Here is a 24,291-nt window from a genome sequence, read left to right as displayed (position 1 = left end):
CATCACCACCGACCCCATACTCAACCCTCTCTCAGAACATCCACCAACACCATCCTCCTTTTTTTCCCAAAAACACACAACCAAACAAGCCTTAGACTCCACCACACATTAATCTTCCTGCTACCATATCTAGTACAAACACTCATAACCCCTGTACATCCACGCTCACACACCACATACACTTGGCCTCCAACTCACATCACCAGCCCTTTACAATTCAATTAAAAGTACACTCTTTCTTGGCTAGGTTACTCCCATTTTCTGCCTGTTCACTGGGAACCTGCTAAGCAGGACCCCAGTGATTATGCTCTTTCCCTTCTAACTTGGTACCTTAGTTACTTTCACCCTACATTTGGCATGCTGGTGCACAGATGTAAGTCCCTAGTATATGGTACCCAGGGCATTGGGGTACCAGGGGACTCCCATGGATTGCAGCATGTATTATGCCACCCATTGAGAGCCCATGCAAAGTGTTCTGCTGGCCTGCAACTGCAGCCTACGTGAAAGGGTGTGTACACCCTTTTTCACTACAGGTCACTACACCAGGTCACTGTAAGTCACCCCTATGGCAGGCCCTCCTAGACCAGAGGACAGGGTTTAAGTACCTGTGTGAGGGCACCCCTGCACTAGCAGAGATGCCCCCATGAACTCCAGTTCCATTTTCATGGACTTCGCGATTGCGGGGATGTCATTTTACCCGTGTACTGGACACAGGTACACTACCTGTGTCCAGCTACATAATGTCAACTACGAACTTGGGCACATTCGGTATCAAACATGTCGGAATCATACCCCAATATTGGTTGTATGATTCCATGCACTCTGGAGGCTCCATAGAGGACCCCCCAGCATAGCTCTTACCAGCCTTCTGGGGTTTTTCGGGCAGCCCGCGCTGCCACCCCACAGACAGGTTTCTGCCCTCCTGCTGCTCAACCAGCTCAAGCAGGGGAAGGCAGAACAAAGGATTTCCTGTGAGGGAGGCCAACACCTCAGCCCTTGGAAAAAGGTGTTACATGGCTTGGGAGGGGTGGCCACCCCAAGCCACTGGTATGCTTTGAAGGGCACATTTGGTGCCCTCCTTGCATAAACCAGTTTGCACCAGTCCAGGGACCCCCGGTCCCTACTCTGGCACGAAACTAGACAATGGAAAGGGGAGTGACCACTCCCCTGTCCATCATCACCCCAATGGTGGTGCCCAGAGTTCCTCCAAGTTGTCACTTGATTCTGCCATCTTGAATCCAAGATGGGCGGAGGCCCATGGGAGCATTTGAGTAGCCAGGTCAGGCAGGTGATGTCACAGCCCCCCCTCCTGATAGGTGGTCACCCTGCTAGGTGACCAATCTCCCTTCCTGGGCTATTTAGGGCCTCCCTCTTGGGTGGATCCTCAGATTCAATGTGCAAGATTCCAGCAGGACTCCTCTGCATCGTTTACTTCATCTTCTGGCCACAGGGACTGCAACTGGACCCTCCAGGAACCGACAATCTGCGACTTCAGCAAAGACCCTGCTCTGCAACACTGTTTCTCCGGCTCCTTCGAGCAACTGCAAAATTTCCCCAGCTGTGCATCCTCTGAGGGTGATGAGTCTTCAGCCTGCACAAGAAGGAATCTCCCTTGGAGTGAAGGAGTCACTCCACTGCATCCGCAGGAATCAACTGCAACAACTACCGGCTGCGTGGATATGCGTGGATCCTGCATCACAGGTGGTGGTCTGGAGTGGTCCCCTTGGCCCTCTCTACAGCTGTCCAACTTGGGAGACAGTAAGCCCTTACCTCTCCTTGCAGGACAGTACCCCTGTGCATCACAACTCTTGCAGCTACCAAGGCTTGTTTGTTCCTCCTCCAAGTGATCTTCAGGCTCCGTGTAGCCCAGGTCCCCAGCACTTCTCCCTGCAACGCACGGTCTCTTACCTGCTGCTCCAGTGACGTGGGACACTTCTTCAGGTGTGCTGAGTGGGCCTTACTGTGACTCCTATGCCTGCTGCCCGTTAATCGCCTGTGGGGGCTGCCGCCTCTTCTTGTGACTCTCCCAGCTGCTGAAGGTCACCCCGGACTCCCCTCCTTGGGTCAAGTCCCCTGAGCCTTGCTGGTCCTCTTCAGCCTTGCAAAAACTTTCCCCCAACTCTTGCATTTGCCAAGGCTTGTTGGTGGTTTTCCAACTTCACTGACTAGCTGCATCACGACCGCAGATGTGGGACATCTCTTGCATCACTTCAGGAACTCCTCCTCGGCTCCTGTGCTGCACTGCTGAGCTTTTTCATTCCCCATCATCCTGGTTCTACATCCACAGTAGGGTGGGTAGTGGCTCCTGCCACAGCCAGACACTCCAACTCGAACTGGACTCGATCCCCTTCTTTTGCAGGTCCTCTTCTGTCAGGATCCACTTCTGGTTTCTTCCAGTCTTGGCTGAGTCTTGCACAGTCCTTTTCTAAATTTGTCCTGTGGGATTGGGGAAAAAACAGGTACTTGCCTCTTCTCTCATGGTCGTTGCGGGGGGCACTGTGGTACTTACCTTCTGGGATTCCTAGTTCCTCCAGCTCCCCTCTACGGATTTCACTCTCCTGGGTGGGGGACTGCCTTTCACATTCCCCTTACATAGTATATAGTTTGGCCTCCCCGTACGGACTTCACTATTTTCTATTGTTTTTACTATTTGCCATTCCTTTCTAAGCTAATCACTGACTTCTAATGTGTATATAACAGTGTGTTTACTAAACTTCTATTGGAGTATTGTCTAGTCAGTACTTTAGTAATTTTGTTACTATAATGAAGTACCTTTATTTTTTTTAACATTGTGTGGTTCTTTCTTCTGTTTAAGTGCTGTGTGACTAGTGGTATTGCATAAGCTGTGCATGTCAACTAGGTACGTTATGGCTGCTCATCCACAGCTTCTTCTAGACAGCCCTGGCTTCCTAGACACTGTCTACACCTCACTAAGAGGGGATACCTGGACCTGGTATAAGGTGTTAACACCACAGCTGCTCCACACACACCAGGCCAGTTTCCTATACTGCAGACACATTTTACATGGGCTCCCACTGGTGGGATAATACCTGCTGCAGCCCATGGGGCCCAATGCCCTTGGTTCTTAAGTACTATACACTAGGGTTAGCATGATCCCTGTGAAAACAGTCTATGCACACTGATAGGCAAAATGTGGGAGTAACCATGCCAAAAAGAGAGTACTTCCCTACAAGGACAACAAACCACACATGCCTTGTGGGCATCAGTCATTGTTTTTTCCCCACATGAAAGGTACGTGAAGAAAACACATTTTCTGACTGAAAATTGTCAGGCTAGAAGATAAAATGTTACACTTGACAGCTCATAACTTAAAACGCTGTGTGAATCAGATAAAAATAAAACCAGATAGGAATAAAAGGAATATTGTAAATGTAAAACTCCTCAGTAGGTGTTCTGAGTTTCTTCTCTAAAGAACTGGAAAAAGGAACTTGCTATGAAAGATAACTGCAGGTACAATGCATTCTGGTAAGAGGTGCCTCCCAGGTTCCTAAGGGAACAGGCTCAGTTTTTCTCTATGATCAATTTAAGCTGAACAGGCTGCATTTTTACCTTCATGATCTCTGCTGAAAGTGGTTTTATGTGGATTTGAATGTGGACACGCAGTTTTGTGATGATAATCAAAAAAAGTGTTTTGAACATTAAGCGGAAAATGATCCTGTTAGGCTTCCAGTCCACAGATCTATATTTGAACTCATGGACAAAGACATACTATGATGCGGTCTGCGGGACCTGGGTCTGTGAATGCAGCAGGGAAATATTGAAACATTTATGACAATCAATAAATCTCCTAAAAATGCAGAAATACGCTTTCTTGTAAAGCGCGTTTCCCCCATTTTTAGGTCAATCATAGCGCGCAAGTGCTGTTCTTCTCGACATGTTATAATCTATTCTGTGGGCTTTGACCACTCCCATCTCATGCCCATCACTTTCACTGGTTACTGGGCCTGCCTTAAAAAAATCCCTTGATGTTGTTGGTAAATTCTTTACATTTGTCCCACCTTGAGGTTAGCTTGTTACCACCTTTGCGAATGAGCCTGTTACATGGATTATTGCACGATCAGCCATGTAACAGTGTGGTGCACTATTTTTCTCTTTTTTCCTTGCCCCTTTGCACTGCGTGGCAGTATGTTGTTCCTTCCTCTTGCTTGTTTTCAGGCATCTTGCTGTTTCTTTGCAATCTTTGCAGGGTCTTTTTTTAAATGTTTTTACAGTTTTATGCAGTTCAAACTCGACACAAAGGTATTTGAGCGCTTTAGTTTTTTAGCAGTTTTATATAATGCAAACTCGATACAAAGGTATTACGCCACTTTACACGAACACCAGTTACATTTCACAAGAATGCATTCATTTTTGGCAGCAAGGTGAGATTTAGTGATTTGCCAAGAATCGTAAGATGTTAAGCAGACGCAGAGACTCAAACCATGTTCCCCAGCTCCAAAGGCGGCAGCTCTGGCCCCTACGCCACATCCTACCCCATATGGTTCTTTGTCTGGTTAGTGTTAAGGCAGTCTGGGAATAACTTTTTTTTATTTTTTTTAGTACAGTGCTTGGTAATACAGGTTCTGCCATTTCATAGCGCTGCAAACAAGGTGCTGTTCTTAACGAAAACCACTAAGAGATGAAGAAGTGAAAAAGCTATGTCAGGATTGTAATCTGTGACATTCTTGTTCTGTCAAGACCTCTGCAGTGGGTGCTTTACCTAACTGACTTGAGTAGAGCTTAACAGTAGGCAATAGCATGTGCTCTTCAAAACCTCCAGAGAGTTGCCAAACAAGCACATAGGTTATTTCTAGGCAAGAAAATGATGAAGTGTGTTGTCTCCAAAATTTGTGGAAAAGGAGTTGTGACCCTAGACCCATGCAGTTCACAACCACAAGCATGATAGCAAAAAAAAATGTAGCCTTTGGAAGTAAATTGGGCCTCTTCAAATAGAGTTCAGTTAGAAGAGGCAGCCATTTTCCTAACCCAGTAGCGCAAAGAAGCTAACACAAGGGTGCCACAGTGAGAGGAGTAGCGTATCATAGGGCACAAAAGTAGAGCAAACTCCATCACTTCCTCCTCTCAGAATTCATTGGTGTCATGGCTTTGACAGTCCCCTCACAGCTACTGCGACCTTGCAGATCCCACTTCAAGAAGCGCTGTCAAACAGCTTTCGAATAGCACTGCTTCCTGTTTGAAGAGGCCCCACCTCGAATACCTCCCTCCCCCATAATCGCTGTCACAAGAACAGAGTGCTTCCCCATCACCCTCTGGACTCCTGTGTATAATATCACAGCCAGCCTGTAGAAATGAGGCAAAAACACTTCCAAAATGGCGGCCTTGTGGTGTCCTCTCTCCTGCAGTAACAAGCCTAGAAGGGTTGCTGTGGCACCTGGCATAGATCCATTACACTCCAAACCAAAACACATAGGTTAAAGACATTGTCATTTACAACACCAATAGCTCTAACTCTCACAAATGCAAGACTTACTGCACTGCAAATGCCAGTGTTTTTTAAAGTTGCTATATTTTGGCTATATTCTTAGTTCTCTCCCCAGAAATCTATAAACCCTTTAGAATTCCCCCATGTGTAAAAGGCAGCTGCAAAGTTAGCGCAAAATGCCCCAAACATTAGAAAAAGGGCTCTGCATTGGGGCAGAAAAAGTCTCAGCAGCTAACAGGTTAACATACACTGGAAAACGAAGGTAGGAAAATATCTGAACTTTAAGAGCCTGTTTGCATTTTGTATCCCATACAGCTATAGGTAAAAGCAGTGTAATTGTGCTCTGCCACTGTGACCTTACCTCTTTTCTTTGATGATATGTTTCTCCCACTTTGATGTGTGCCACCAGGCTGCCCCCAGTCCGGGGGTCCAGGATATGTCCCACAGTTGCCATCAAGTCGTAAATATAGGTGCCGTCATCTTCTTCTGCTGGATCAGGCTACAATGGAACAGAATTTGTCAGCTAACAGCACAATCAGAGAGAGCCAATGTGTCGGACAGTTATGACTGAAGCCTCAGGAGGCACCTTAGCAGGTGTAGGATGGCTTTAGAGAAGAGCTTCAACACCAACTGGTGGATAACCAGAAATCAGTCAATGTCCCAATGAAATATCTCAGAGGACCAGCACCAAACCTTGCAGGCTCAGCTCTGCTATAGGGGAAAATAACATAATTTCAGCCTCAAACAAGAGAATCCCACTAGCACAAAGAGGGCATATCCAGGGAACCCTGCCCTCCTTCTGCCTATGATGTATATCTGCAGACAAAGTAAAGTTGCCCTCATGCTGCCGGAGCAGCACATCGGTGTCTATGACAGTATCTTGTACTTCTGCTGTTGTGTTGTACCTTTTTTGGTTTGTGGTAAAAATGTGTCCTGCTGCTGCCCGGTCATGTAGCGGTTACGTGTGCTTTATGAATTCTTGCCATGCTGTCTGTCCAAGAGCCAGTCTGTGTGTCTTAAGGGAAAATGTCCAGGTGATGGAGAGCAGAAAGATGGCACACATGCTGCAGCCTGTAGGCGAGTGAGCATGTGTCCAGCTTTGCAGTGGGTTATAGAAACATGCATGTGAGAAAGGGAGAGTGGGAAAAAAGGGAAATCAGCAAAAAGGAAGAGTGAAGCTTACATTGCTCTGGTTAGCTTAGTACCGGTTGAATGCTTGTATTGAAAGCTTACACAAAACTACTCAAACAAGGCACAGAAAGTGGAAAACAATTCGAATGCTTAATAAAAAACAAGCACTAAAGCCAACAAGTCTTGTCTTTACAATCTAAGTGCCACAGTTAGTATGTAAAACACTAAAGACAAAAACAAAGAAAAAACTCAAAATACTGGAGGAAAATCAAATGTATATCTTAAAGTATCTCAAAATTGTAAAGTGAATTCAATCTTTATAAATGATAGCTTGTTTTCAAAATATTTTCAAATATTTTCACACAAGAAGCTCTGAACAGAATCTCAAAAGAATAAGGACGTGTCCAAATTTAAAAGCAAAATGCTTCTTGCCATGCCCAGTTTCCTTTCCACAGTACTCAAAACTGCAAAAAAGCTTTGTTAGGTCCTCAGCAGAAGCCAAGGGAGCAGACTCACAGGCCTCCAGTTAAGGAGATCTCTCTTTTTCAGTCAAACTAAGCACACCTTCTGCATCAAACGTCAGATGAGTGAGTGCAACAGCAGGCCCCTCCCCGGTGCCATAAATGTTTCTGTGTGTCGATATCTGTGCTTTCAGCAATCTATGAAAAGCAGGAGAGAACACCAAAACATCCTTAAAGTCTACTCTCTTGCAAAACCCCAGCAAATATATATTGTATTGTAATTATATTGTAATAGTATTTATATAGCGCTTACTACCCCTGACGAGGTGTTGAAGTGCTTTTTGGCAAGAAGCACGCTACTCCGGAACTCAAAAAGAATTAGTGGTGGATTAGTATAGGGAAATACGAGTGCAGTTTTAGTATTATTATGAGTTAATTTGAGCCGCGGATGTGAGAGTTTGTTAGTTAGATTGACTGGAGTAATGGAGGGGTGGAGGAGGGAAGAATCCATAAGTGTTAATTGGGAGTTCATGGTAATAGGATTTAGGCTTGGGATGAGTAAATCTATTGCTGTGCTTTTAGAGACCAGTTTGGAGGGGTGAAAGGCAACACAGGGCATAGGAATGGGTATTTGAGGGAAGTAGCAGCACAGGAGGGAGAGAGCAAGAAAACATGTACTCACAGAGTGCTAAATGAAAAAGAAAAACGTTACCTAAATGACAGCAAAGGATGGATACCGGTCATCAAATCAAAAGGATGGTAAAGAAGCTAAGCTCCGAGGGAAAACACACATTGAATAATAAGTAAGCAAATGAAAGTGACAAAGGTAAACAAATGGTAATCAATGGACTGGCACAAAGCCAACTCTATGTTTTGTTATGGTTTACAAACGCTCTTTAGACAGATATCTGTAGGTGGCCTAAGGCATAAGGGGTTCCTATGTGGTCTGAAAACGGAAAGTACAATTACACAACACCCCTTTAAATTGATGTGAGGCCTTTAACCAAAGTCCAAGGGCAATTACAGGTTGCTGGGAAGCAACTCTAAGGTTTATTCTGGTTTATCACGGAATATCAACATTGACTTCAGTTTGACTGACCATGTATCGCATTTCAGAACTGAACTCTCTCAGGACAGCATGGATCGAGAAGGCAATACATACATGTCGCAGTGTGAGGTTATTCGCTACGAAAAAGAGTAGCATTTTAGATAAGTTAATAACGTTAATGCCCATGTAGTTCTACAGTTATTACAGGTACCGAAAATATACTAAAATTAAAATGCACATCCAAAACTAGATGGACCTAGCACTTTCTGGGTTCAAGTTACTACTCCACAAGTGTTTACATAACCATAGCACTATTTCTATATAACTTAAGCCGTGTGGTCATTGTTAACCTATGCAGCAACTCAAATGGACTCCGATAAAGCCAGAGCCATCAGATCGTCAATACTGGTCATGGGCCAGAGAGAAAAAGGCAAAGGATGAAAATGTACAGTGGAAACTGCTTTCTGGCCCAAACCAGTCATTCAAACAAACAGGATCCCCAGCCTAGCAGAAAAAGACATCAGAATGTAATTTCAGCATAACCATGGTGTGGTGAAGCGGATTCCGGGTACTAGTGCCCAACTGAGGAGCAACTACTTCAGTTCAGTTGAGTCAGGAGCCCAGTAGTCACTGGAGTCTAAGGTGGTCAGCAGTGGGGATTCAGTTTCATGTAGTCAAGAGTATTCAACGCTTGTTGAGAAGTCTCAACATCAAAGATGAAAGCACAATTGCCACCTCTGACATGAATTGCTTGGGAGTTTGTTCTAATTCAAGAATTGGCGCTGAAATCTTCACAATGACTGCAACTTTGTAAACACCACACAGGATGGTGCTAAATGCTGTGGAGCAAAGATGACATGAAGGCCAAGTAATAGGAGACCCCTTCACGTTGTAGATCTGCAACACAAACAATACACCCCCCAACCCATCAAGGAAAATAAGGGGAAATATGTCACTTATTCCATTCCCCTGGAAGAGTCATGACAGTGACTAAGAACAGGCATCTCAAAAGAAGTGCTGTGCCACGTCTGCCTCCTATTCAGAGAGGGACTCCGGAAGGTGGACACTCACTTCAATACACATTGCCTATATATACACACACACACGGTGAACGCCCTTGATAGCAGTGGACTGTTACAAAAATAAAGGAATGCTCTTCAAAGAAGTGACTGTGCATTATCTACCTCATCATTATGTAGGACATGCCTGCACAACTCGTAATGCAGGAGGTCTTGTAGGCTCTTATGTGGAAGGGTGATAGCAGGTCAAAGAGTGGGTGGACATGGCTACCCCACTTTATTCACAAAGTTACTTTCACAATACAAAAGCAATAATGATTGTCACAGAGTGTCTAAAGAGCAGGAATGTAGTAGTGCTCACAATATGGGCGACATTTCATTCAATCATTCCACTTTACCTCATTTTCATTCCAGTTTATGACCTCCAGTTCCTTGGCCTTGGAAAGTTTCATTTTCATAGAATATGGGAGCCACACATTCTTGAGTTCCTCCACTGAGGGGAACACAGGCCCAGGGTCCTCAGGAGCTCCAGTCTCGTCCCTGATGGGAAAGGGTACATAGGAGAGATTATGCATTATCATGACAGCGGAGAAGTGAATGGTGTGAAATCAGTCACATATTACAAACAACAAAAACTAGCCGTAGTTACTAATTCAGAGTGCAAGTGTTGATGGCAAAGTATATTTTCCCGCAGAGGTCTGGAATAGAGCAGAGGGCAGAGCATTTATCACCCAACAATAAATGCAGAGATTACCTCCCCCCGTACCTTTCTCTCCCCCACCACCCCAAACCTTTAATTATTGTACAAGTGAAAGTACAGAGACGTGAAATCAGCGGTGACGATGAGCATGCATGGATTTGTGGAGGTTGGGATAATGGCTTCTTTAGCCCAACAGCGTGTGGGCAGCAAGCGGTATAATTTCCATTCCCCCTCATTGTGGTCCCTCGCTTCTGACTTGGCAGGCAACGAGTGCAGGCTGACCAATGCGCATTTAGATTAGTCACATCAATATTCTGCCCATAGAATGGAACCTTCAAGAGATGAATGGCCACAATATAAACCTCAGCAATCAAAGTCAAATTATACATATATAGATCCTGAGCCTGCCAGAATTTAGAGTCCAGCTTTATTGCAGTCCAACATGCTGTTGCTGTGAATGAAAGTCTGTCTTACTCAACCATCAGATCATAATTCAATGTGGCCTCTTACCACACTATTGCAGGTTTCTCCAGGACTTTGAGGGCCTCCAGCTCTGCTTTCTTGGCCTCTTTCTTGAAGGTGATCTGAACAGAAAGGGGGTAGACAACCATAAAACCACACAAATGTAATGGAAAAAGGGATTCTCACAATTCAAAAATAATGTTCGTCTTGAGGGAGCTCAGCAGGGTGAGGCTAGCAATAAACAATCCCACCCAGCTTGATGCACAGTGACCTAATTCCTGAAGGTTACACGCCTGTGACTCCGGAGCACACTCATTCAAAGGATACTAGGCCGGACTATTCCAGAACACTGAATGTCCCTTAACGAGGAATCTAGAGCACTGAGTTTAACAGAGCACACTATTCCTGGGCCATGAGGGTAGCGAGCCAGAGGATTTCAGAGCTCTAAGGCTACCAGGTCCTACACTTCCCAAACACAGCATAAAAGGTCTGATACCAGAGTTCAGACTGTGCGAGGTCTGATGCTTCTGGAGCATAAGGCCCAGGTCAGAATCACTTCAAGACCCACTTGACTTAGTTTGAACTGAGCCCAGAGTGTATCAGGCATGATAAGTGCAGAGCTCAGAAAAAAAAACACTTAAGCTTAACTGCATTGAGTCTCAACATAACCCGTATTATGCCATGCCCAAAACTAGACCCAAGCAACACTCTTCTAAACCGGCCACATCCCAGACTCTGATCATTCTCATATCAGATTGAGAAAGTCATGAAAGATCTCATTGAGTTACATCCATTCCAGTCAAACAAACCCTGAAAGATCCTAGAAGGAAATTCAGTATGACCCAAACCCCTTTGTATAAGCAGCCAGTGCCACCACGTTAGAAAACTTTGGACAAAAATAACAAGTTGCTTACCTTCAGTAACAAATTATCTGGTAGAGACATATTCTAGTTGCAGATTCCTTACCTTAGAATTTCCCCCAGGAATCAGTCTGGATTTGGAGATTGTACTTCAAGCAGTGCCCAGGAGCGCAGTTACAGGGTATCGGTCGACTTTGCGCCAGTTGGTGGCATCGTGGTCGCCAGATATGTCGTATATAGGTGCCACCCTGGCAGGCTGACTTCAGTTTCTTTTCACAACTTTCCATGCCAGACGCGATCCTGGTGCAAAAGAACTAGGGCCCTGAAAGGGAAGTCACTGTCCCTAGAAGTCATTTTGCAGAGCGGGGAGGACAGCCGAGTCAGTAATGAATCTGCAATTGCAATGTCTGTAGCAGTAATTCTTTACCGAAGGTAAGTAATGTGCTCATCTGACAGAGACTTCTAGTTGCAGATCCCTTACCTTAGAATAGGTACCCAAGCAATACCATCCCCGGAAGGTCTGCGAACCAAGATCATACTACAAAGTCCTGCAGGACCGAACTGGCAAGGTACCCATCCTTTCGGACCCGACTGCCCAAGTAGTACTGTTTGGTAAACATGTTCAAGGATGCCCACGCTGCTGCCTGGCAGATGTCCAGGACTGAAACTCTACGTGCTAACGCAGCTGTTGCTCTGGTAGAGTGATCTCTTAAACCCTCCGAGGCTCTAGAGATGGTTCTCTTCTGCGCAGCTCGACCTTTCTTCACACCCACATAACCCACAAAGAGTTCATCATCCACCAGGATCTCTTTGGTACGATCAAGACAGAACGCCCTTGCTCTTTTTGGGTCCATTTGGTGGAGTCTCTCCTCTTCCTTGGAATGTTATGGGGGCGCAAAAAAGTAGGCAGTGTGATGGATTGACCTAAATGAAAGGGCGTTACTACCTTAGAAAAAAAAGAAGCCCTGGTATGAAGCAGCACCTTGTAAGGGTGGATGGAAATGAAAGGTGGCTTTGAAGAAAGAACCTGTAGCTCACTCACTGTGCGGGCAGAGGTGATAGCTACAAGGATGACTGTTTTTTCAGAGTAAGCAGGCAAAGTAGGCAGTTGTGAAGTGGCTCACAAGGAGCACACATCAGGAAAGTAAGACAAGTTCAAATCCCATTGGGGCATTATGAACAGGGACGGAGGGTAAAGGTGGGTAAGACCCTTAAGAAAGCTTCCAAAAAAAGGAGATTTAAACAAGAAGGGTTGGTCGGGCAATTTGAGAAAAGCCGAGATGGCAGACAACCCATGAGGGTCTCAAGAACAGAGCCCTGCTGGACCAGAGAAAGAATAAACAAAAGAACCCCAGAAAGAGGGGTGGAGAGGGGATCAACAGACTTCTCTGTACACCGTGGCACAAACTTGTTCCATCAACAGGCGTATACATTTTTGGTGGAAGGACGCCTGGCTGGCAAGATAACATTTTAGATTTTGGGCGGAAGGTAAAAAGCTGCCAACTGCTGCTGCTCAATCTCCACGCAAGAAGGCGGATCCTAGACAGATTTGGGTGGAGAACGGGCCCCTGATGCTGCGGCAGAAGATCCTCCCAAACGGGCAGTCTGATCAGAGGATCAATGGGCATCGTCAGGAGCTAGAGATACCATACCCTTTGTGCCCAGTCCAGAGCCCAAAGGATGACTTGGGCACTGTCAATCTTGATCTTCTTGAGAACTCTGAGCAGAAGTGGTATTGGCAGGAAGGTGAAAAGGAGACCAGAGTTCCACTCAAGACAAAAAGTGTCCCTGAGTGCTGCCTTGACATTGTGCATTCTCTGAGGAGGGGAACAGGTCTAACCAAGGCTCTACCTTGGGCCATCTCTGGGTGGAGACACCAGTCGTGATCAACCAGACACCGAATGCCAGAGCAGACAAACTCAGCCGTCAGAGAACTCACCAGATGTTGAACCACCAGGGATATGCCCTGATGTTCCAGCCATGTTCAGAGGCGCAGAGCCTTTTGACAAAGGGTCCACAACCCCGACCTGCCCTACTTGTTGTAGTACCACATGGCAATGGTGTTGTCTGTGAACACCTGCACTACTTTGCCTTGTATGCTGCCTGATCGCCCGAGCTACAAAAGATTGATATGGATCTCAGACTCTGACGGAGACCAGACTGTAGGAAGCAAGCCTGGTGTGTGGTGAGCACCCCTGATGTTATCACCTTAAACCAGGTCCTGGTATGTGTAGACAGTGTCTAGGAAGCCAGGGATCTCTAGAGATAGCTGTGGATGAGCAGCCAAGACTTATCTAGGAGACAAAGCTTATGCAATACCACTATAGTCACACAGCACATACACACATGACAGAACCAAACGGTGTTACAAAAATAAAGGTACTTTATATGGTACCATAAATACTAAAATACAGTATAGGTCTTGTCTCCAACAAGTAGCTCGTGAGCTACCAGTAGCTCTCCAACAACCTGGGAGTAGCTCTCCTGTGTGCAGCCCAACCTACTAAAATAGAGGCCTCTGCATGGTTGAATTATTATTTGTATATCAAAATTGAAAAGCCTGTTTTTGACACAAAAATGTGCGCACTTTCAGAACTCATAAGCTGATGTCTGGAGAAGGAAAATGTCACTTATCCAGTGTACATCTGTTTGTGGCTTGTAGTGCTGCAGATTCACATGCTATGCATAGATTCCGCCATCTAGTGTTGGGCCCGGAGTGTTACAAGTTGTTTTTCTTTGAAGAAGTCTTTTTTCGAGTCACAGGATCGAATGACTCCTCCTCTCGGTAATAGTGCGCATGGGCATTGACTCCTTTGTTAGATTGTTTTCCCGCAGAAGGGTGTAGGAAGGAGTGAGAGTGAAAGAATGTAAATGTACAACTATAATGAGTAAATAAGATGTCCATGCAAATGTAAATATATACACATATGTACAAATAAAAACTGCAACGACTACAGCCTTCCGGAGAGGAAGGAGGGTGCATGTGAATCTGCAGCACTACATGCCACGAACAGATGTATACTGGGTAAGTGACATTTTCCGTTCAATGGTATGTGTAGCTGCAGATACACATGCGATGCATAGACGAAAAAGCAGTCCTTCTCCCAAAAAAGCAGCGGCTAGCCTGTTGGAGTTGAAGTAGTTTGAAATAATGTTTTAAGTACAGCTTGACCAACATTGGCTTGTTGCTTTGAAAATACATCCACACAGTTATGTTTTGTAAATGTATGTGGTGTGGACCATGTGGCAACTTTGCATATGTCTGCCATTGGTATGTTTCCTAAAAATGCCATAGAAGCACCTTTTTTCCTGGTGGAATAAGATTTAGGAGTTATCAAAAGTTTTTTTTTTGCTTTAATGTAACATGTTTGAATACATCTTACAATCCGTCTAGCTAATCCTTGCTTAGAGATAGGATTTCCTTTACGGCTGTTGAAAAGCTACAAAAAATGTTTAGTTTTCCTAAACTCTTTAGTTCTATCAACATAGTACATTAGCGTATGAAGAGCTCTTTCAGCAGTCGAGTCTGGCTGTGGGAAGAAGACTGGCAATTCCACTGATTGGTTAATGTGAAAAGGAGTAACTACTTTTGGTAAAAAGTTTGGATTTGTCCTAAGTATAACTTTATGTTTATGTACTTGGAAAAAAGGGTCCTCCAGAGTGAATGCTCTTTTAATTAAGTAAATTCTACTAAGAAAGCAACTGTCCAAGTGAGAAATTGAATATCACATGAATGCATGGGCTCGAATGGTGGTCCCATTAATCTTGTGGGTACAATACTGAGATTCCATGCAGGAACTGGTGGGGTTCTTGGTGGAATAATACGTTTAAGTCCTTCCATAAAGGCTTTTATGACAGGGACTCTGAGGAGAGAAGTAGGTTATATGGTTTATAAGTACACTGATATAGCAGTAAGATGAATTTTAATAGAGGAAAAAACTAAATTTGCTTTCAGTAATTGAAGTAGGTAGCATACAATATCTTGTATTGATGCTGTAAGCGGGTCTATATTTTTAGATTGACAGTAATAAACAAAACGTTTCCACTTGTAAGCATAGCATTGCCTAGTTGTAGGTTTGCATGCTTGTTTGAGAACTTCCATACATTCTATTGGAAGTTGCAAATATACAAATTCTATGACTTCAGGAGATAAATCACTAAGTTGAGAACACTGGGATTGGGATGTCTGATTTGACCTTTGTTTTGTGTTAACAAATCTGGTCTGTTTGGAAGTTTGCAATGAGGCACTACTGACAGATCAAGGAGTGTTGTGTACCAATGTTGATGTGCCCACGTGGGGGCTAAGAGTATCATGATGAGAGAAGTTTGACACAGTTTGTTGACCAGAAATTGAATTAGTGGGAGAGGGGGGAAGTGTAAGCAAATATCCCTGACCAGTTAATCCATAGAGAATTGCCCTTGGACAGAGTGTGGGTGCCTGGATACGAAGTTTTGGCATTTTGCGTTTTTGCTTGTTGCGAAGAGGTCTGTTTCTGTTGTCCCCCACATTTGAAAGTACTGTTGAAGTGCCTGAGAGTGAAGCTTTCATTTGTGTATCTGTTGGTGTGTCCTGCTTAGCAGGTCCGCTAGCTGATTGTGTATTCCTGGGATGTATTCCGCTAGTAAGTAAACGTGATTGTGAATTGCCCATTTCCAAATTGTTTGGGCTAGAAGGGACAGCTGAGATGAATGCGTCCCCCCTTGTTTCTTCAGGTAATACATTGTTGTCATATAGTCTGTTTTTATCTAGACAGTTTTGTGTTTGAGAAAGGGATGAAAAACTTTTAGGGCAAGGAACACAGCGAACAATTGTTTATGTGATAAGTTAACTGTTTTGAACGTCATTCCCCTTGTATGGTAAGGTTGTTGAGATGAGCTCCCCAACCTATCATTAATGCATCTGTTGTCATTGTGGTCTGAGGCACAGGGCCCTGAAATGACCGCCCCTTCATTAAATTGCTATGATCCCACCATTGAAGGGACTTATGCGTTTGGCGGTCTAACACTAGATCTTGCAATTGACCCTATGCTTGAGACCATTGCTGTGAGAGGCACTTGTGTTCTCATGATTAATCTTGCATGCAGTACTAGTGCTATGCAGGATGCCATCATTACCAATAGTCTCATGATAAACCTTACTGTGAAATGTTGATTTGGCTGTATTTGTGGTATGAGATTTTGAAAAGCTTGTATCCTTTGTGTATTTGGATAAGCTAAGGCTTTTTGTCTATTGAGAATAGGTAAGGTTGAACCTGTGCTGGTTGAAAATGAGATTTTTGGTAGTTGACTGTGAACCCTAATGTGTGTAGGGTTTCTATTGTGTATTGAGTGTGTTGTTGACATTTTATAATGTTGCTTGATTTTATTAGCCAATCATCTAGATAAGGAAAGACATGTATGTGTTGTCTTGTTAGGTAAGCTGCTACTAATGCTAGACATTCTGTGGAAACTCTTGGAGCTATTGTTCGAATGGTAGAAATTTGAATTGGCAGTGGTTTCCCGCCATCACAAACCTTAGGTATTTTCGATGAGCTGAATGTATGGGGATATGAAAATATGCATCTTTGAGATCTAATGCAGTCATGCAATCTTGTTTTTTCTAGTAGTGGAATGATGTCTTGCAGAGTTACCATGTGAAAGTGTTCTGACAGGATATATAGATTTAGTGGTCTAAGATCTAGAATGGGTCTGAGAGTGGCATCATTTTTGGGAATGAGGAAGTATAGGGAGTATACCCCTGTTCCGTGTTGAGATTTTGGACCTAATTATATTGCTTCTTTTATTAGTAGTACTTCTTGTTGTAACATGACGTTGTGTTCTGGGGACAATCTGTGGTAACGAGGATGAATGTTTGAAGGAATAGAAATCCATTCTAGGCAATAACCATTGGTCTGTGGTGTTACTTTGCCATTGAGAGTGTAATTGCTGCAATCTGCCCCCCACAGGAGGTGTGGGGTTGTGGTATGCTGAGGAAGTCACTGTTTTTGATGGAGTGGTTGCACTCTTTGAGGCTTGGCATTTACCTCTGGCTCTGAAGTGTTGGCCCCTATAAGAGCCTCTAAATGCTCCTCTTTGCTATTGCTGTTGGCCTTGTTTAGGTTGGGAGGTGAAAGCATCTGTAGATTGGAGCTTGAAACCTCCTCTAAATTGCTGTTTACGAAAAGAGCCTCTAGAAGGTATTGTGTATAGAGCTACTATAGCATTTGCAGTGTCTGAATCGTTTCTGAGTTTTTCGATTGTTGTGTCAACCTCAGGACCAAATAGGTGTTTTTTGTCAAATGGCATATTTAGCACTGCTTGTTGTATTTCTGGTTTGAAACCAGAAGATCTTAACCATGCATGCCTACGTATGGTTATGGCAGTATTTACGCTCCTAGCTGCTGTATCTGCAGCACCAAGAGCAGGCTTTATTTGGGTGTTGCTTATTGCCTGACCTCCTTCAACAATTTGTTGAGCCCTTTTTTGATGTTCCTTTGGCAGGTGTTGTAACAATTCCTGCATTTCGTCCCAGTGTGCACTATCATATCTTGCTAGTAAGGCTTGTGAATTGGCAGTTAGCCATTGGTTAGCTGCCTGTGTAGCTACCCTCATACCAGCAGAATCAAACTTCCTGCTTTCTTTGTCAGGGGGTGGGGGTATCTCCTGAAGATTGGCTATTGGCCCTTTTTCTAGAAGCATTGACGACAAGAGTCTGGTGGTACCTGTTGCGTGATGTAAGCTGGTCTGTTGGTGCTGGCTTATATTTTTTGTCTATACGTGGTGTTACAATTCTAGCCTTAACAGGTTCTTTCGTCTGCATGACTGAGCATGCCAGGCAACATTGGCAGGCACTGGTAGCATGAATGTGTGGAGGATAATGTATTGAAAAGGAAATCCTCTTCTAAAGGCTCACTATGCATCGGTGCCCCATGGTACTCAGCTGCTCTTGAAATGACCTGTGTGTATGCTGTGCTATCCTCTGGTGGCAAGGGTTTGGAAGGATAGAGGTCTGGGTCATTTAGTGGTATGGGATCTGGATCATACAAATGCCAGGGATCAACTGTATCACCATTGCGACTAAGTGTGGGAGTGTTGGTGAAGGCAATGGTGGTGGGTTATCAGGTGGTGGAGAGAAAAAGTTGTGGCGAATGTGGTGGAGAATTTTGTAAAGGTAATGGTTTCTTCTTCCTTTTAAAGATTTTTGCTGGTGGTGGACCAGCATCAAGATGTTTGTGGAGGAGGTGAAGCAATGATCCTCCCAGTCTCTTTTTGGATATGTATCCTTGATTGTTTGGCGCCCAGGATTTAGAGTATAGGCTGAATGTCTGAATCTTCAGAAATATATTCTGATGTTTTAGGCGATTTAGAGGACTGTTCATCAAATGTCTTTGAGCTCTGCTTTAATCGCCTCGAAAGTCCTCGTTCCTCTGTATAAGAATATTTTTTCAGCTCCGATGTTGACAACTTTTTCGGTACCAAAGATACAGCCTGTGGTTTCGGCTCCGAAGCTGGACGTCGAACTTTCGACTCCGAAGATTGTGGACGCCGGCTTGGCTCGGCTGTGTAGCTTTTAATGGATTTGCTCGACTCCAGCATCCAAACGAGTGTGGCCTTTTTCGGCACCGAACCCGAAGGTCGGTCGCCAACGATATTCTTTTGGGTGGAACCATGGCTCTCGGACAGTGGTGCACCCAAGGCCTTAACTGGTCTTTTGGTAGTGGGTGCAGGGGCAGTTGTACTCATGCTGAGCCGCAGTGACTGGTTGGCTATCTTCAGAGTCTGCTTTAAAGTCGGTGTCCTGAATGGAAACTGCCATCTGGGCCTGTTCTTCTACGGTGTCGATGTACTCTATTTTTCGACCGGAATAATCGACAGGCTTCACAGTCTTCTTCTCGATGCTCGGGAGAGAGACAGATTACATACCACATGTTGATCTGTATACAGAAATTTCGCGTGGCATTGAGGACAGAATCGTAATGAGTCCGATCCATCAGACTTCGGCATGGTAGACCTGAACAGGCCAGAGTTGGGCGTGCGAGCCCAAAAGGGCGTTTTCTCATTTTCGACAGTACTATCGGCTCGATTAAAGATGGAAACGCGATTGAAACAATACAGCCGGTGAATTAGAGTTATTATAAAGTTTCTGAATCGAAAATCTGAGAGAGAGAGAGAGAGAGGAAACACGTCCGAACCCGACAGCGGAAAGAAAACAATGCAACAAAGGAGTCGATGCCCATGCGCACTATTACCGAAAGGAGTCGTCATTGGATCCTGTGACTCAAAAAATACTTCTTTGAAGAAAAACAACTTGTAACACTCCGATCCCAACACTAAATGGCAGAATCTATGCATAGCATGTGTATCTGCAGCTACACATGCCATTGAACAAATAATTGCATTTACTAAATAAATGTAAGGCTACTGTTTGAGTTGAATACATTTCTTACTCATATTATTATCTTGGTGCCAGGGGGATTGAAACTATGACTGTAATGTATTACCCATGTAGATGCATTTCAAATTGAGAGTGCTTTTTTACTTTACAGCTGCCAACCCTGCCTAATGTACTGATGTAATCACTGCTGAAGGGGTGGTCGCAATCACATCACTAACATTAGTAGCTCGGGATGATTTTCATTGAACACAAGTAGCTCTTATTACAGAAAACCTTGGAGGCGCCTGGTATAGGCAATATTCTATTAGCATGTGAGTAAACACGCTATTATATATACAAATTAGCAATCAGGAATGGGCATAGAAAGCAATAGAAAACAGTGAAATAAACTAATGGAGACCCTACGGGGAGAGAAAAAACATACACTAAGTAAATGGAATGCGAAAGGCACACACCCACCCAAGGAAGTGGAATCTGTAGAGGGGAGCTGGAGGAACTAGGAACCCCAAAGGGTAAGTACCAGAGTGCCTCCCAGCAACCAGGAGCAAAGAGGTAAGTACCTGGTTTTTCCCCAAACTTACACAGAAAATCTTTGTAAAAAGACTGTGCAAGACCCATGCAAGACTGGAAGAAACAGAAGATGGATCCTGGCAGAAGAGGGCCTCAACAGTGAAGACCAGGAGTCACATATGCAGCACAGGAGCAGAAGAGGAGTTCCAGGAGTGATGTAGTTGATGTCCCACATCGGAAAAGAGTTGAAGTCAGACAGGGGTGTGGGAAAACCACCAACAAGCCTTGGCAAAGGCAAGAGTTGCAGAGCTGCTGGGGACCAGGAAGATCCAGGGAGACTCAACCCAAGGAGGGGAGTCCGAGGTGACCCTCTGCAGTGAGGAGAGTCAGAAGTTGAGGATGCAGCCCCCACAGGCAACTCACAGGCAGCAGACACAGGAGTCACAGTGAGGACCACTCAGTACATCTGGAGATGAGTCCCAGGTCACTGGAGCAGCTGGCAGGAGACTGTGCTTTGCAGGGAAGAGTGCTGGAGGCCGGGGCTATATAGGGCCTGAAGATCCCTTGGAATAAGTCAACAAGTCTTGGTAGCTGCAAGAGTCGAGGTGCACAGGGGTACTGTCCTGCAAGGAGAGGCAAGGGTTTATCATCTCCCAAGTTGGACAGCTGGTAGAGAGGACAAAGGGGACCACTACAGACCACCGCCTATGATGCAGGATCCATGCAGTTCGGAGGAGAAAGGATCCATGCAGCCAGTCGTCGTTGCAGTTGGTGCCTGCGGATGCAGGGGAGGGACTACTTCGCACCAAGGGAGATTTCTTCTTACTTCTTGTGCAGGCTGAAGACTCATCGCCCTCAGGATGCACAGCCAGGGAAATGTTGCAATTGCTGGAAGGAGCAGGAGAAAATGTTGCAAAGTGGAGTCGTCGCCGGAGTTGCAGACTGTCAGGTCCTGGAAGGGCCAGTTGCAGTCCTGGTGGCCAGTAGATGAAGTAAACAATGCAGAGGAGTCCTGCTGGAATCTTGCATGTCAAATCTGAGGACCCCACCCAAGAGGGAGATGCTAAATAGCCCAGGAAAGGGGATTGGTCACCTAGCAGGTTGACCACCTATCAGGTGGGGGCTGTGACGCCACCTACCTTAGCCGGCCACTCAGATGCTCAAAGGGGCCTCTGCCCACATTGGATTCAAGATGGCAGAATCAAGTGGCTACCTGGATGAGCTCTGGGCACCACCCATGGGATGGTGATGGACAGAGAAGTGGTAACTCCCCTTTCTTTTGTCCAGTTTCGTGCCAGAGCAGGGATTGAGGTCCCTGGACTTGTGCAAACCGTAAAACCTCATAAGACTAGTAGGAGCAAAGCTGGGGGTCCTTTTAAGAGCCCCCAGAGTGCATGGAACCATACAACCAATTTGATACCAAGCAAGCCCAGGTTCTGGAGTTACCGTTATGTAGCTGGACACAGGTAGTGACCTATGTCCAGTACATGGGTAAAATGGCTTCCTCACACTCACGAAGTCCAGGAAGATGGAGCTGGAGTTTGTGGGGGCAACTCTGCTCATGCAGGGGTGCCCTCACAGATAGATACTTGCACCCTGCCCTCTGGGCTAGCAGGGCCTGCCATAGGGGTGACTTGCGGTGACCTGTAGTGAAAAGGGTGCATGCATCTTTTCATGCAGGCTGCATTGGAGGCCTGCAGACACTTTGCATGGGCTCCCATGGGTGGCATAATACATGCTGCAGCCGATGGGGAACCCCTGGTGCCCCAATGACCTTGGTACCATATATTAGGGACTTATATGGGGGCACCAGTATGTCTATTGTGGGGTGTAAAAAGTTAGGGATAACCAAATTTAGAGGGAGAGAGAGCATAATCACAGGTCAAGGTTAGCAGGATCCCAGTTAAAACAGTCAAAGCTTACTGATAGCAGGGGGACGGAGCAGACCCAGAAGTAGTCTTCAAAGCTGGAGGCCTAGAGCAGGGACGCTCCTTCTTCCGTCTAGGCCGACTGGGTGAAGTCGAAGAGCACTTGTTCGACGTCCTATCCGGCAACCATGACGTCAACAACAGACACAGAGTCGACCTACACCACCTAACAGCTCACAGGGACACTGCTTGAAGAAAAATCTCCGGACTCAGACTGACGCCTGGGGGAAATTCTAAGGTAAGGAATCTGCAATTAGAAGTCTGTCAGATCAGGCAGATCACACTACTTCAAATGTCCTTCAACAGATTGTACTGGGCTCTAAAACATGTCAATCCATTGGAAGTGGATGGCACGGGGGACAAAAGCCTTTTGCCTAAAAATCAGAAGATCAAACTTTGCTTTTGTTGATAATGACAAGAACTTAGAAACTGCTATTAAATTTGAACTCCATGTGGGATGAATTGAATTCATCTAAATCTTACAGGGTATGCAGTGACTTTTCTTAAACCAGTCCAGTCACCCTATGCTACCAATATCTGAGTGGTTGTGAGGGATAGAACATACAGGGTATAAATAGGGACGTACAGTACAAATATGAAGTACAGCGGTGAAGTGTTCACTGGATCAAAAAGGGGCGAAAGTCGGAGAGCATAGAGAAGAATTATTTGTCTCAAGTTTTAAACACGTTTTGAAGCATTTATGCAACAAACAGTACAATAAAAACAGAGCCAGCATGACCCAGCCCCCTAAGCCCACCCACCAAATGTGGGAAAATATAAAGGTATAAGGAACTCACAAATAGGACTTACCTCAGCCTGTGTTTTCCAAAATTCTGCTTCTTTAGCACTGTTGACCTCACAGTTAATTACCAGGACATCTGGAAGGCAGCGAATATTTCGAGTCTGAACCTAGATAAGAGATTTAACAACTTAAGTACATACAAGTCATTATAGAAGACAGAACCTCCCATCTTTATCTTAGAATTTCTTCCCACAAAATTATATCCTGATTCTGAGGAGACCATTACTGTCTATGAGCCAGCAGGGCACCAAGACGGCGGGCAAGCCTTTGTTGATATCACCTGAACAGACACTGGTAAACACCCAACATCAGACCTAAGGTCACCAACACCTATGGGCATGTGCAGCAGGAGAAGGGGTGTCCTGCTAACAGGCAAACAGAGGTTCATACGATTCCAGAGTGCCTAACCCACAGATGGAGGAAATACCACATTTTACTGATTGGTGGAAGTATTCTGTATGAAATGGGTCTGTCATCTCTATCAGAATGTCTCTATGTACATGGTGACTTAGCAACATCTGACCCTTATTTGGTTTTTCAGAAATTTCAGGCTTCCTTACAGTAATCTTGGTGCTTCCCTCGTCTACAGTGCCAGTTATGGTTAGGTTTTTTAAATGGATTTTTGTCATGTTCCTTCCCTGGGTAAATATCTAAAATAAGCTATAAAGAGTTAAAGCCCCTTTGTGCGTCTTTGAATGGATTGTTCTTTAAATAAAAGGTCAAAAATCACAATATCATCTACATAAAGCAATGAAGCGATATTCCTATGACCTAATTTCGGAGCATCTCCTCCCAATTAAATGCCATTGGTAAATCTCAGATATACAGAGAAAATAATAAGGAGGCCAACAGATAATGAAAATTTCACTTACCCAGTGTACATCTGTTTGTGGCATCAGTCGCTGGAGATTCACATGTTCTGCATAGCTCGCCATCTGGTGTTGGGTCAGAGTGTTACAAGTTGTTTTTCTTCGAAGAAGTCTTTCGAGTCACGGGACCGAGTGACTCCTCCTTCTGTCTCCATTGCGCATGGGCGTCGACTCCATCTTCGATTGTTTTCCCCGCAGAGGGTGAGGTAGGAGTTGTGTTGTAGTAATAGTGCCCATGCAATGGAGTGACTAAGTATGTACCTCTTTAAGGTTAAAATAATATATATACAAATGTACAAAGTTGAAGCTAACTTCCGAACTGCTACAGGCTCCCGGGGAGGTGGGTGGGCACATGTGAATCTCCAGCGACTGATGCCACGAACAGATGTACACTGGGTAAGTGACATTTTCAGTTCGATGGCATCTGTCGCTGTAGATACACATGTTCTGCATAGACTAGTAAGCAGTTATCTCCCCAAAAGCGGTGGCTCAGCCTGTAGGAATGGAAGTGGTTTGAAATAATGTTCTTAACACGGCTTGACCTACTGTGGCTTGCTGTGCGGATAGCACGTCTACACAGTAGTGCTTGGTGAACGTGTGTGGCGTAGACCATGTGGCTGCCTTACATATTTCTTGCATTGGGATGTTTCCTAGAAAGGCCATGGTAGCACCTTTTTTTCTGGT

General features: G+C 44.9%; 1 protein-coding gene across 6 annotated transcripts in view; it reads right to left on the bottom strand.

Moving 5' to 3' along the window:
* Positions 1-24,291, bottom strand: part of PAN2 (poly(A) specific ribonuclease subunit PAN2) — a 415,349-nt gene that overhangs the window by 147,366 nt on the left and 243,692 nt on the right. For all 6 annotated transcript variants that reach the window (XM_069230608.1, XM_069230605.1, XM_069230604.1 and 3 more), the window contains 4 exons: positions 22,747-22,845; positions 10,313-10,386; positions 9,501-9,642; positions 5,805-5,942 (listed from right to left, as the gene is read on the bottom strand). In XM_069230608.1, the coding sequence (XP_069086709.1) occupies positions 5,805-5,942; positions 9,501-9,642; positions 10,313-10,386; positions 22,747-22,845 (453 nt within the window). The remainder of the gene's footprint in view (positions 1-5,804; positions 5,943-9,500; positions 9,643-10,312; positions 10,387-22,746; positions 22,846-24,291) is intronic.

This window comes from Pleurodeles waltl, chromosome 4_2 (genome assembly GCF_031143425.1).
Source record: "Pleurodeles waltl isolate 20211129_DDA chromosome 4_2, aPleWal1.hap1.20221129, whole genome shotgun sequence".
NCBI lineage: Eukaryota > Metazoa > Chordata > Amphibia > Caudata > Salamandridae > Pleurodeles > Pleurodeles waltl.
The sequence above is the reverse complement of the archived record's forward strand: the minus strand, read 5'-3'. Positions and strand labels throughout refer to the sequence as shown.